Here is a 14,518-nt window from a genome sequence, read left to right on the forward strand (position 1 = left end):
TGAGAGTGTCTGACTGGCTGTGTTCTTTCCATTGTTTCTGCATTTCTTTTCCTCGTCTACCAGGCAACCGTGCTCTGCCCTGGGGAGCGCCGAGGAAGAAATCACAAACACAAATGAAGCACAGCCCGATCCTAGAGTTCCTAATGCTCTAGTGTAGGAAAACAAATGGCCACGTAATGGCAACGGGAGCCTGAATGAATGGTACTTGAGAGCTTCCGATGTGTTTTCAGGCTTTATCTTTATTATTTTATTGAAGTGTACATTTTTTGTCAGAACCATGACTCTGAGGTTTTCATTCAAGCACGTAGAACTAACTAATTGCTCTCAAAGTTCTAAACAAAAATCGTTCCTTCCCCCCCACCCCCGTGCTGCAGAGAGTTACAGAGGATGGACTGCAAACACTGGTAACTATTGACACAGGTCAAGGTCAGGGCAACACTATTTGGCCAAGTCTGCTGTGGAAAGACAATGCTGAAGTTCAAAGGGGCTGGCCAACTAAATTTGCTTTTCCAGAAACCAGGCACTTTCTGAAACTGAGTTTTAAAACGGCAGCTCTTTTTCCTTGTGACTTGTGCAGTCCCTCCCAGCACCAACTTCCTTGCAGCTGGGTTTGGGTTTTGTTGGTTTGTTTTGTTTTTGTATGCGTGTGGTAGGATATATTTTTTCTCTTGCTTTTCATATTCTCCAGGGAAGGACAATCCGTAAAACGTCTTCTCTAAGGTGCGAAGTGGTTGCTGGTTTGGTCTTAGCGGAATCAGAAGATCTAGGAGGATTCAAACCAGGTGTCTGGGCGAGGTTCATTCCAGCCGGAGCCACAGAATTGACCCCTGATGTTTTTTCAGTTGGTGGGCTGGCTTGTGCTCGGGAGGCTGACTTTGGCTTCCGATGGGACGCACGCTTCTCTGCAGCCCAGCTGGCCAGGCGCTCTGCATTCGTCTGCGGGTGAGGAGGCATTCTTTCTCGAGTTGTAATGAGGTGACTTTTTCTCTATGGCAAAGTCTCAGATGTCTTGGCCTCAGTGTCTTACTTGGTAGGGACTTTACCAAGATTGAGTGATGACCATCCCACTCTCTCAAGTGGGTGATTGCCAAAAAAGAAAAAAAAAGGAAAAGAAATGCAATTTCAAAATGCTGAGGGGTCTTACATGTTGTAGACCCTAGGACTGCTCTTTGAGTCTCTGGGAAGGGGATTGTCTCTTAGGAGTGGATAGCTTGTGGTCTGATGCGAGTGGACAAGCTGTTATCCTTTTTAAAACAGAATGGTGAACTTGGAGTAAGGAATGGACGTGGACGTGGAAGAGTAGAAGAAGAAATCAGAATGAATAATTCAGCAAAAAAAGAAACGTGGATGGAGCTAGGTCACAGGGGCTTCCTCACTGCACCTGCTAAGTCAATGTGTTTTGTGTTTCCTTCCAGTGGAGAACTGTCCAGACCCCCCCTCAGTGGACAATAGCATTTTTGTTGCAGAGCAGGAGGAAGGGCAGCTCCTGGGGTCTTATTTTTGTCTCCAGGGCTACCATCTGGTAGGAAAGAGAACCATTCACTGCAATGCCTCTATGGTGTGGGATGCCCCCACTCCCACATGCCACTGTAAGTTTGATCTTCCGGCTTCTTTATCCACCTTGTCGTTCACTACATTCGATCACCTTCTGCCTCCAGTCGGCCATGTTACACTTCATAAGAGAAAATTCCTCAGTGTTTAGGAATTCATTTTTTCAGGCACCCAGTCACAGAATCCCTCAGCACTTCATCAGTCCTCATGTATGTGAATGAAGGCAGTCAGTGGTTCCTGTTAGAGGAGAGGGCTTTCCCCCACACGTTAAACCTCTTGGCTGCTGTTATAATTTAGGTGTGTGAGAGATTCTTGTTGAATCTCATATAATTTGTTTTTATATGTTATGTGAAATTTTGAACAGCTCTTAGACAGTATTAGTTTAACTTAATTAAAAGAATCAATCATTCCTATGGGAAAGAAAAAAATTTTCCCCCATATTCTGAACTTTTCTCTTGGCTATAGTTTAAGTGCACTTTCATTTTGTTGACTCCCATAACACTTAAAAACTTTTATATTCTAGGAAATTTCACACATAGAAAGTAGGCAAAAGGGTAAAATGAACTCACATATACTACCCTCCCAGCTGCAGCAATTGTTTCCTCTATGCTTTTTCTTATTTTTTTCAAAATTTATTTTAATAAAAAATTACCTTATTTTGTTTTAGGTAAAATTTACATAGCAAATTGAATTCCCACTTAAATGTTTTTTAATAAACAACTTATTCCTTGACATTGGTTACATTTTTCACAATGTGTCCGCATTCTCATGATGTCCATTCTTTATGCTCTGTTTCCATTGGGCTCCCTCCTGCTGCTCCAGAGCACTTGACCTCTGCTTTGGGTAGTGACTGGTTTCATGCAGTTGATGAGTTTAAGAAAGCCCAGTATTCACGAGTGATATTGCACAGAACCCAATCATTTATTTGAATGGAAGGTGAACACCTCATTCATTATTCTGTAGTAAATACATCATATTTTATTTCATCTATTACACAACTTTTGAACTGGGAGAAAACTGTGTTCTCAATTTACAAAGGTGACAACCAAGAACTGAGTGACTTGTTCAAGGTTGTAAAGCTCATTTGTGGTGTCCTCTGTCAGGCTGGAGAAGAAGTAGCCCGGGTCCTCTTTACCGCCAGCATATTTAACAATAACTGGACGAGGTCACCTTTGTACTTTCTCTTTTCTAGGATGAAACACGTGAATATTTTTATCCTCTATTCACATGACTAAATCCACATCCCTGTGAATTTTCTCCTGTTGTTTATTTATCGACCTACATCCTGGGTACAACAAAAGAAAGTCATACACATACGGCTCACGCAGGCTTTCTGTCATAGGTAGTAAGCGTTTTCTTGGTCATTTCTAGTTAATTACTCTTAGGAAATTCAATCACCAATTCATGTGATTGCCGTGCATGATTCCGAGCTTTGCCTCCATCCCTATGCCCACCTCATCTTTTCCTTGAGCTGCACTGATCCGGTCTGCACTATGTGCCTGTCCCCGTGCAAGATGGACCGCTATGGGCCTCGCTGTCCCTGCGGTGCTCTCACTACCGTTCTCACTGGGGCCGGCTGCAGCATGTCATTCTCAGAGTGCCACTTGTTTTCTTCTGCAGTGGGCCACTGTCCTGACCCTGTCCTCGGCAATGGCCAGTTTCGTTCCTTGGGGCCTGTGCATGTGAGCGACAACATCACATTCCAGTGTGAAGACAACTACATCCTTAAGGGCAGCAGCTGGAGCCAGTGTCTGGAAGACCATACCTGGGGGCCTCCCTTGCCCATCTGCAAAAGCAGTAAGTGCTTGAAGAGGAACAAGGGCCGATGCCAAAGACCCTGATTGGGAGCTGCTTCCTAGGCAGTTGCTGGCTCCCTGCCACTCGAGCTTTGTTTCTTAGGCTGCTGCAACAGAAATCCCACCAGGGAGTGGATTTAACCAACACACTCCTTTCTCACATTCCGGAGACTGACTTCAGGGAACCAGCTCTAAGGGCAGGCTTTCTCTGGCTGCTCTGAGAGCAACTCCTTGTCTCACTTCCATAGCATTCCTCTTGGCAGGAGCCCTGATGGCATAATGGGTTACAAGTTGCACTGTAGACCACAAGGCCAGTAGTTCAAAACCACTAGCTGCTCTTTGGGGAAAAGATGAGGTTTTCTAGTCCTGCAAAGAGCCACAGTCTCAGAAACCCACAGAATTGACTTGAAGGCAGTGAGCGCCTCTTTTTTGTTTTGTTTTTTTTAGTAACATAACAAATACAGTGAACCCTCATTTATCGCGGTTAATCGGTTCTAGACCCTACCGTGATAAATGAAATTCCGTGAAGTAGGGTTCCTTATTTGTAAATCAAATATTTTCGTAGTTAGAGCATGGAGGACATGAAAAAACACCCTTTAGTCATCATTACACTCATATTACCCAATTTATTAAACGAAAAAGGGAAAATACAGTAAAACATTTTGGACGTTACAATTATCATTTATTATTTATTATATTATTTATGGCATCAAGTTTACAGTATTATATATTTCACATACAGTATTATTATACATAGTTCTTACAAATGCTGTAATCAATAGCCTATGAAATGACTTAAGGGATGTACTCTACAGGTGGGTCGCCATCTTTTTCCTCTGAAGGAGCGGGTGTAGGTAGTGGGTGCTGTTACGCAAAAACCGCGATAGAGTGAAGCCGCAGAAGTCGAAGCGTGAAGTGGCGAGGGTTCACTGTAATGCCCTATTAGCAAATAGAGTTACAACTTCAGATATAGGGCTTAGGATTTATGTCACATATTTTTTGGGGGGAGTGCATAATACAACCCATAACAGACTCCTTTTTATCTTTTGTACCTGGGAAGGCACATGATCTCCCGGGAACTATCACCTCAAGTGATGTTTCCCAGGGAGACGAACCTCAACCCCGCATCTTTCTTTTCTCATCAGGCAGATTCTGCCCCACCAGGTCCAGTACTTTCTTCAAAATTTCAAGATAAGTGTTTTTAAGGTGTTTTTTTAAATACACAAAACAGGAAACAGAAACCATAACTCATCCATGAAAAAAAACACATATATTGTTGAAAACTCCCTCTTCCATGACTACAATTATTTAATTATCTCTTAATTACATGTTTCCACAAACTTTTTGAATTCCCTTCACACACATACACATGTGCATATGTGTGTGTGGATATACATATTTACGTTTTAAAATATATATCTGTATCAACATAACATTACAAATAAACACATCAAGTCGATTACTGAGAGGTGTGAATTGTAGCACTATTGTACATATATGAATGTATATATCTCCACAGCCATTGAGTTTATTCCATTTCAAAGCGATTGTATATAGGGTACCTGAGGCTGTATATCTTTCATGGGAGCAGACAGCCTCGTTTTTCTCCTGTGGGATTGCTGATGAGTTCAAACAGCCAACCTTGTGCTTAGTAGTCCAGCACTTAGCTGACACGCCCACACCAGGGCTCTCGACTTCTGCCTCTGCATTCAGACACATACATGTTTGTTTCACAATGGAACCTCACTATACATTTTCTTTTTAAGACAGTCAAATTCAGCAGTGGAGGACACTTTTTTTGAAAAAACTTTTTTTCCCATACAATATAAATAGGCATCTTTTCTAGACAGTACATGTAGTTCTATCTCTTGCTTTTTGTTGCTATTTTTGTTAATATTATTTATTTATTTATTTACTGAATTTTTAACTGTAAATTGGGTGAGGCTTATATTTCACACCATCAGTTATCTCTTGTTGCTTAGTGTCTGCCTAGGGATGCATCATAACTTATTCCACATCTTTCATATTCATAGGTATTCTACTTTAGTTCTCCATGGTGTTGCTATTACAAATAATGTGGCAGTTAATTTGACCAGGTAGCAATTTTTGTCTATGCTGTCATTTTTATAGAATAGCACCATTATTTAGAAAAGATATTGAAAAGATCCAGGATGATCCACTACAATTTTTAATATATAATTGTATACAAAACAAATATTGAACACAGTTTGACTTCATATAGATATTTATTAGTTGAATATTGAAATGTAAAAACAATTTCATCCAATAAAACTTATGTGAACATTTACTGAAGGATATATAACAACAAAAGGTTTGCTATGATCCTGAGTGAATATACTTAGTGTTACAAAGAGATTAATGCAATCCTTATCAGAATCTGACATTTAATAAAATGTGATAAATAAAAATTAGTTTTCAATCTTATTTGGAAGGCTATATAGGTGAACACTGCTTTTTTTATTTTGCCAAATAATTGGTAATATATATAGTTGACTGGACCAAAATGAGGAAACACGTCTCTATCAGATAGTAAACTATACTGTAAGGCTACTATAAGAAAAACAGCAGATCATAAGTTCTATAATTAATAGGGCATGAAAGTGGCAAAGTTGCTTTATTTCTCCATCGAATCAATTTATAGGCCCAGAGAGGCAGAACACTTTAAATCTGTGAGAAATGTCCATCTTCAATAGTAAGGAGAAAATTAATTATCTACTTAAAAGAACAGTGATAGTGCTAGCTTATCCCCAAAGCAATGCATTCTGAATTAATTTACATATGTAAATTTACAAAGCAGAATTATTCATTAGGAAAGAAAAAGATGAGAGAATTTGTTTAATATCTTGAGGTAAGATCAGGCCTTCGTAAGTTGTAACTTAGAAATGAGAGGTCACAAGGAAGAAAATGGACATTCTAAAATCAAAACGTCTCTCTGGCAAAAGCACAAACCCCAATCCAAGTTTACCTCTGTGGCGTCCAATCTGACTCAGTGACCCTGTGAGACAGAGTAGAGGCGCCCCGCAGTGTTTCCAACCCGTTGACACTACCGAACCCAAATCAGACTCGCTTCCTTCGCGTCAATGCTGACTCCCAATGACCCGAGAGGGCAGCACAGAACCGCCTTTGCTTGTTTCTGAGACGGCAGCTCTTTACAGGAATAGAAAACCTGCCTTTCTGCTGCAGAGTGACTGGTGGTTTTGAACTGCCGATCTTGCAGTCGGCAGCCCACTACGCCGCTGGGGCTCCATTACACCACCAGGGCTCCTCCTTTAGTAAAAGACATCATAAAAGTTAAGAGATACTTTGGTAAAAACGTTTGTAACCTAGCTGGTGGCTTAGGAGGGAATACACCCACTCCTCACCAGGGACTGTCTCCTTAAGAGCAATTTCACATTTGCATCATAGTGAAAACTCTGCTCTTCAACTATTGTGTGTTCCGTGGCAGAAAAGAATGCTGCGGTTTGAAGCTGTGGTTTGAGATGGGGGTGGCGGCAGTCGATGGGCAGCATGCCATGGGTGCTGTCCATGTTCCTACTGGCCCCATGGGTGCTGAGCATGCCCTGCCGGCCCCTAGCGACTCCTGGTTAGGAAGAGAGCTGAGGATGACAGGCATCTTTTGTGCCCCATAGTTCGTGGAGAAAACAGACTGAAAATTCGTGTTTCCTAATCCGTTGCCTAACTCTCCAGAATTCTATACAGACTCCTCTCCCTCTCTCCCTGTTGTGTTCTTTTTATCGAGAACCAAGAGAACCACAACTCAGTTTTGCAAGCTGTGTCAGCATCTCTTCTGAGCTTACATCTCTCTCTCTTGCCTCAGGGAGTTACTTCTTCAGCCTCTACGTTTACTCTCATCTGTTTTATTTTCTGGGACAGCGAAAATTAGCATCTCTACAACTTCAATGCCCTTTCCTTAAGCTCCAGCCAGTCGGAAGGTACTACCAAATCCCTAATGACTTAGAGGATAAGCCGGGTAGGAGAGGAATCTTTCACATAAATAAATATGATTTAGAGGAGAAACAGATCATTAGAGAACCCAGCCCCCAGTTCTTTATGGTCTGCTATCAGGGAGTCTGGTGCTGGCGTAGACAGTTGCAGGGAGTGAGCACGGAATATTGCATTTAACTGGCCTTCAGGCTTCAGCCACTTGTGTCTTCCTGTCTCTCAGGAGACTGTGGCCCTCCTGGGAATCCAGCCCATGGCTATTTTGAAGGAAATGATTTCAACTCAGGATCGAATATCACTTACTACTGTGATGAGAGGTAAGTGTATGCAGCCATTAGAATATGACATCTCGCCGATTGGGTAGCAGCTTATTTGGGGGAACGATCTGATCTTTTTCAAGCAAAGTGCTTGATTGCCTACAGCTCCAGGATCCTGAGCTCCCTCTGAGCTTGAGAGCTATGGGGGAAAGACGGGCCTTTCTACTCCCATAAAGAGTTACCATCTCAGAAACCCACAGGGGCAGTTCTACCCTGCCACACAGGGTTGCTGTGAGTCAGCATCAACTCGATGGCAGTGAGTTTTTTGGTTTGCTTTTGTTTTCAGCCCACTTATAACTCTTCCGAGTCCTTACAAGGCTCCTCCTGCTTATCCCAGTACGTGTATGACTTTTCCCCTGTAGTTTAGATCAATAAAGTTAAAGTATGAAAAATGATTATTTTTCTTAAGATCTGCAGATCAATAAACTGACAGAAAAACAGAACACACAGAAGTGAAGAAATAGAAGGAGCTAGAGTACAGATCTTTAAGGCATCCTGATTAAAGTATTAAAACAACAAAAACAAATGAAACCCACTGCTATCCAGCCAATTCTGAGTCATAGCAACTCTATAGAGTTTCTGAAATGGTAAGTCTTTACATGGTCAGATAGCCTCATCTTCTGCACCGGTGGGTTTGAATCACCAACCTTGTGACTAGCAATCATATTGGACAGCACCACTAGGACTTTGGATCAGTTATTTCTAGTTCAATTATGGCTGACTAAACAAAAGTAGGGTAGATCAGAATTTGCAAAAAAAATGTGGGTACGTGGAATGGTAAACAGAAAAGGAAAAATCAGGGGGTGTAGCCTCGGAATGGGAGATTCAGAAGAGGCACGGTAAACCCTTTTAAGAGCCTGATGTAGGAAACGGGATTATTTCGAGGACTGTGGAGAAAGACACACCTTAGAAGTGGCTGCCATGCGGAGTTGCTCAGCATCGCCTCCCACTCTGTGAATCCAGAGATCTGGTTGCTAAGCAGGGGGCAGACTGCCCTTGTTTTCCTACAGGGAGATTAAGTTTCTAGCAGGGTACTGACTTGTGATTCTTCCCATTCCAAACAGTCCTATTTTGCCAGTTCTAATCCACTCCAGTTTCACTTTGTACACCATGACTGAACCCGGAAGAATCCATTTGAAGTCCTGAGTTAGATTGTCTGATCACCAAATAAGAAGTTTTGGGTGGTGCAAAGGGCTAAGCTCTCAACTACTACCCCCAAATTTGTCATTTCAAACCCAGCCGGAGGCCCCGACTAAATGTTTCGGAATGGTCTCAGGCGTGAAAATGATAGGGCGCAGGTTTTGTCTGCCGCACCTGGGGTCACCAGGAGCCAGGACTGACTTGATGGCAGTGGCTTGTCTGGTCACCTGTGAGACAGATCACCCAGACTGCCCCCCTCCCGCCCTTGACTGAGTCTTATTAACAATGAGGCATGTGACCCCATTGGAGTTATCATCTCATGTTATTCCTCTATTGGACTTCATGGCAAATGTGTACGGTTTTTCTAATTTAAATCTACTCTCCCCATTTGGTCTGTTCACTGAGATTTATTTGAGGAATGACCCTAAATTCCGGTTCCTGTTTAAAACATAGATGACCGATAGGAGTGCTTTTTAAGGTTATTGAGGAATTACCTTAAAAAGCGTCTTCTCTTACCCTTCCCACCCAAGGCTTTGCCCATACAGGCTCATCATCTCTGAGCTCTCTGTGTTGTGTGGGTAAACTCATTACTCGGCTCTCCCCACCTCCGTGCCTGGAGAGTGGCTTTACTATATAGTTGTTGGGTGAGGCTAGGAGAACTTAACGGTGCATTACGGCTACATAAAATTCGGGATGGTTGTCTCATTCCAAAGTGGGAAGGCTAAGTGTAGTGACATCTAATTCCTATCCAGGTACTCCTTGGTGGGCACCCGGCATCAGCAGTGTGTGGACGGGGAGTGGAGCAGCGATCTTCCATTCTGCCAACAAGTCCCACAGACCGAGCTTGAGAAAGCCCTCGTAAGTAGTGTGCTCATGACTGTCTTATTCCCGGCGGTGTCTCCAGGCTTGCTCTTATTGCTGGTAAATGCTCAATACGTATTCAACTTGGAATAATCTTTCTGAACAGGTTGATGGGGCTTGATTTGTCTGAAAAACGGAGCTGATGAACTAGGAGATTGTAATGAAGTTGCTATTTGCCACCACTGTCACCAATGCATGATAAATCTCTGTTGATACAAAGTGTCATCTTCTGTTCCCAGTATAGGAAGAGAAAGTGCATGAACTCAATGTCTGAGTCGTGGAAGTACTGCTCTATAGTCTCTAAAATCTGTCTAGACTTGAAGAGAATGCTGAGCATTGAGGCGATTCTTTGGGTTTATATTTTATTCAGGAGCACTACTTAAAATATACATATAGTTTGGCTCTGCCATTAAAATGATTTGTTATATTGAAGATCTAAATTCTTACTTCAACTCTTTATCTGGACCTCTATTCAGAGATCTAATTGCTATATGCTCAGAATTTATAACTGAGCTTATAGGTGGGTGTCAGTTATGAAGTCGTGACTTAAAAAAATTTTTTTCCGCCCTCTCTTCAGCTTGCCTTTCAGGAAGGTAAGGATCTTTGTCAAGCCACAAAGGACTTCCTGCAAAGATTAAAGGAAAGTGGCCTCATAATGGAGGAAATAAAATGTGCCCTGGAGATGAAAAAAGCTGAATTGGAAGTAAAAAGGTGGCTTTAATATTGTAGCAGAGCAGTGTGGGGAATAGAAGGTGACCCATGAAGAAACTTTCTTCTTGATTCTAAAATTGACATCAGATTTATATCTCATTTTGCTAAAATAAAACTTCACTTGAACCAAATGCAATTGTATAATGCACTCTGTGTATGTGTGTGTGTGTTTATTGTTGCACTTAGAGTATAGACAGGCCAAGTGTGGTGGTTGTCTGCTTAAGGCCAGGACCAGCTATACATTAATAGGGAATGAAGGGTTTTAGCTCCTGTTTGTAGGGAGAACTGGGAAGGTTTGAACTCAGCTCAGAATGTACCTTACTTTTTTTTTCTTTTGAAAATAATTTTATTGGGGGCTCATACAATTCTTATCACAATCCATCCATCCATCCATACGTCAAGCACATTTGTACGTTTGTTGTCCTCATCATTCTCAAAACATTTTCTTTTTACCTGAGCCCTTGGTATCCGATCTTCATTTTCCCCTCTCCCTCCTTACTCCCCCCTCCCTCATGAACCCTTGATAATTTATAAATTATTATTTTCTCTTATCTTACACTGTCCGATGTCTCCCTTCATCTACTTTTCTGTTATCTGTCCCCTATGGAGGAGGCTATATGTAGATCCTTGTTGTACCTTACAATTTAACATGAGACGCATAATAAAAGCAAAAATTAACCTCGATTGAAAAATAGGAACAAAAATGAACCTCTCATTTTAAGAAAATAACAAAGGAACTATCCTCAAAATGGCCCACTGAGACAGAAGTAGTTAGCATTAGAAAACAAACTGTCTCTTGGGTTCTCCTTGTTTCTTGTTTATGAACCAGGTTTCCAAATCTTCTGCAGTGATATTGCTGCCTTTTGGATGAATTAAATCTGAGATGGTAGATTTGAGGCGGTGCAATACCTGTGAATATATTTTTTCTTGTTTTTTAGAGGACAGCGGAAGTAAGAATCCTAAGACTTTCTGTTAATATGCATGGCTGAGCTCACATAGCAAGGTACTTCTATCTCTCACCTTGACCTACATGAAGTTCTAGAGGAAAGATACACAAACACCTTGAAAGAACAGAAGCACCTCAGGTGAACTAGCTGCAAAGGAGACTCAACGATGGACCGTGTCCTCAAGTAGTCCACAGTCTGTTATTAGACACCTCACACACAACGTTGTTTCAGGGTGGTCACATGAACTAGGTACACTTTAGAGAACAGGTTCTGGGAGTGCAGATAAGAGGTAGGTCATTTCATTGTGGGAGAAGGAGGCAGAAATATCTTCAAGGCAGAGGTTCTCATTATTTGAGCCTTCAAAAGAAAGCATAATTTTGAGATAAAGATTAGGGAGGAAGATATTCTTGGTGGAGAGAATGTTTGGGAAATGGAGGGTCATCAACTTTTTAACCAAATGAATAATTGAATGATAATAATTTACTCCAATATCATTGGAGTAAAAAAATTGATTTGACATTCTTCATATTTAAATATTGTCTAAACAAGCAAGACTTTTGGGTCACTTAAATGTTCGATCTTAAGGAATTTAAAAATGAATTTTGATATATCAGAAACAATACAACCATTTATAGTGATGATTATGAAGAAAGAGAAAATATTAGTTACAATCTTATGTGAAAATATAATACAGAATCATAGATACTTGTAACTGTATATATGTAAGACATTTATTCTTGTGGAATAAAAGAGATTCATTCCTTTGCGTCTCTCAGCTAAAACGAGTTGTCTTAGAATAGTGAAATTGCATGTGCTTGCTCCTTTTAATTTCTTTAATGCTTTTAAATGAGCAGTTAATGAAATTTAAAAAGAAGAGGAAGTACACACTGAAAGCCTGGACAGATGGAATGTGTCTCTGAAAAGACAGAGGCAGGCCACATGGCATGTGGAGGGCATAGCATATCGTCTGGAGGGCCTGAATGAACATGGTAAGTGGTGGGAGAGAAGACTGGAGAGATGAGTTAAAGTCAGTTGATGGAGAGTCCTGAATGGGATATTAAAATAATTTTAACTTTATTTGGTAGTAAGTAAGTTGACATGGAAGACTTTCAAGCAAGGTAATGATAGGATAGTTTCTAATCAAATAGTATGTTGGTCGGTCTCCAATCAGAAACAAAACCAAACCAAACCCAAACTCAGTGCTATTGAGTCGAGTCTTATTTCCACTAACCTTCTGCTTTACCAAACCTGATGTCCTTTGACAGGGTCTACTTTCTCCTAATGATATATCCAAAGAATGTGAGATGGGGTCTCAGCAGCCTTGCTTTTATGGAGCATCCTGGTTGTACTTCCAGGACAGATTTGTTTGTTTGTCTGGCAGTCCATGGTACTCTCAGTAATCTTCAATAGTCAAGGTGGTACAAATGGTATACATTCTCCTGCTAGCCTAAAGGTTGGTATTCAAATCCACCCCAGGGCTCCTGGCTTTAATCTTTATGGGATCAGACCATTCAATCTTTTCTCCCATGGAGTAGCTGGTGGATTTGAACTGCCAGCCTTTCAGTCGACAGCCAAGTACTTAGTCATTGTGCCACCAGGGCTCCTTGGTTTTTCTTCGAGGATGTGGTTAAGTCCATGAGAGTAGGGAGATAGTTAAAGGTGTGAAGAAAACGATTCAAAGAAGGACTGGGATCTGCATGCCTGCAGATGAAAGGAAGAAGTGGAGATAAAAACAATTAGGAAAGAAAATTAGCCCCCAATAAAAGTATTTTTTAAAAATAATAAAAATTTAAAAATACAGATCTACCTATGGGGGGATAAGTCAAAAAGTATTGCTATGAAATCATAGAAATCTTCATTAAACTAAAATATAAAATTTTTAAAAGAAAATTAGAATAACAATTTGCAAAGTTGAGCGTAATGGAAGACCATAAGGTTTCGGAAGCTAACTGATCAGCACAGTCAAATGTGGCAGAGAAATCAGAAGAGCTGACGTAAACAAAATTTGCACTTGGAGATAATTGCATGTTTTCAGAAGAGTGTGTCCGAAGAAGCGTGGGTAGCTAGATCGGAGAGAGCCAGGAGAACAAGAGGGAGTGATTCGTGAGGAAGAGTGGGCAGGAAGCATGGTCTAGGCTTTTGCAAACTTTGGCATCTCCCAAAAGTTGAAAAAGGGAACTCCAGGGTGTGGCAAGATTGAGGGAACATTTCCAGGTGGGAGGCACATTGCACATGGGGTAGGAAGAGAAGAAATCTCCTCTGAACCAGGAGGGAGTGATGAGAGGAAGTCTGAACAGAGGCTTATATAGCATAGGGTAGTCAAGTCAAGAGGAAAGATCCTCTACTAAAAATAAGACAGTTTGGTGAACCGGAGAGACAATATGGAACAGTCAATGGGAAAGGCCACGGGCAGGACATCGGTGGACGGGGAAGTGGTATTTTGAAGACCCAACTTTAGCAGTGACATTTCCTTCCGCTTAGTTCTCTGAACTGGACTGTCCCCTGTGTTCCCTGCAGTCAAATCAGTCTCTCTCCCTGGTGACCTACCGCATGTTCTCACAACCTCTACCCCCCATTTGACGTTCAGTCCAAATCACACATCTTCGGTCAAAGCCACGTTGATGATTTCAGCCCTCTGGAGTTCCACCCTTTGCTTTCTGTCACCTTTATAGGTTTACCCTAAACCTTTCTACAGAAACACCTAACAAGGAATTTCACTGGGCAAAGCTGCTGCTGTGAAACACTCTCTTTAAAGTATTGAAAAGCAAAAATGCCACTTTGAAGATAAGGTGTGCTTGATTAAGCCAGAGAATTTTCCATTGCTTCATAGGCTTGTGAACTTTGGACAAGAAATAAGGAAGGCCGCCGAAGAATTGAAGTCCTTGGATTGCGGTGCTGGTGAAGAACGTGGAAAGTACCACGGATTACCAGACGGACAAACAAATCCGCCTTGCACACAATACAGCTGGAATGTCCCTTACAAGGGCGGATGGTGAAACTCCACTTCAGCTTCTGGGGACATAGTATCAGAAAAGACTAGTCCTCGGAAAATGTCATCCTGCTTGATAAAGTAGAGGGGCAGCAAAAAAGAAAACCCTTACCAAGACAGATTGATACAGTTGATGTAACAAGGAGGGTGGTATGAGTCAGGACAGACTCGATGGCCCCTAACAGCAGCAATAACAACCTCAGGATGACTAACTCATTGAGAGAGGTCAGCGATTGGGCTCCT

General features: G+C 41.6%; 1 protein-coding gene across 1 annotated transcript; it reads left to right on the top strand.

The window, feature by feature from the left end:
- The first annotated feature begins 550 nt into the window (after positions 1 to 550).
- Positions 551 to 10,470, top strand: C4BPB (complement component 4 binding protein beta). The gene is made up of 6 exons (XM_030887814.2): positions 551 to 942; positions 1,416 to 1,589; positions 3,172 to 3,348; positions 7,534 to 7,627; positions 9,520 to 9,625; positions 10,206 to 10,470. The coding sequence occupies exons 1-6, from the start codon at positions 831 to 833 to the stop codon at positions 10,347 to 10,349; spliced, it is 807 nt and encodes a 268-aa protein (XP_030743674.2). The 5' UTR covers positions 551 to 830; the 3' UTR covers positions 10,350 to 10,470.
- Positions 10,471 to 14,518: the final 4,048 nt, after the last annotated feature.

This window comes from Echinops telfairi, unplaced genomic scaffold (assembly GCF_000313985.2).
Source record: "Echinops telfairi isolate 266 unplaced genomic scaffold, ASM31398v2 ScPeMD7_7424;HRSCAF=8462, whole genome shotgun sequence".
NCBI lineage: Eukaryota > Metazoa > Chordata > Mammalia > Afrosoricida > Tenrecidae > Echinops > Echinops telfairi.

What these genes read in the sequence shown, in the direction of transcription:
- C4BPB (XM_030887814.2), top strand. Translation starts at nt 831, where the DNA reads ATGTTTTTTCAGTTGGTGGGCTGGCTTGTGCTCGGGAGGCTGACTTTG. An exon ending in CTTGCCCATCTGCAAAAGCA is followed by an intron (nt 3,349 to 7,533) that starts GTAAGTGCTTGA and finishes CCTGTCTCTCAG; the next exon opens with GAGACTGTGGCCCTCCTGGG. An exon ending in ACTTACTACTGTGATGAGAG is followed by an intron (nt 7,628 to 9,519) that starts GTAAGTGTATGC and finishes ATTCCTATCCAG; the next exon opens with GTACTCCTTGGTGGGCACCC.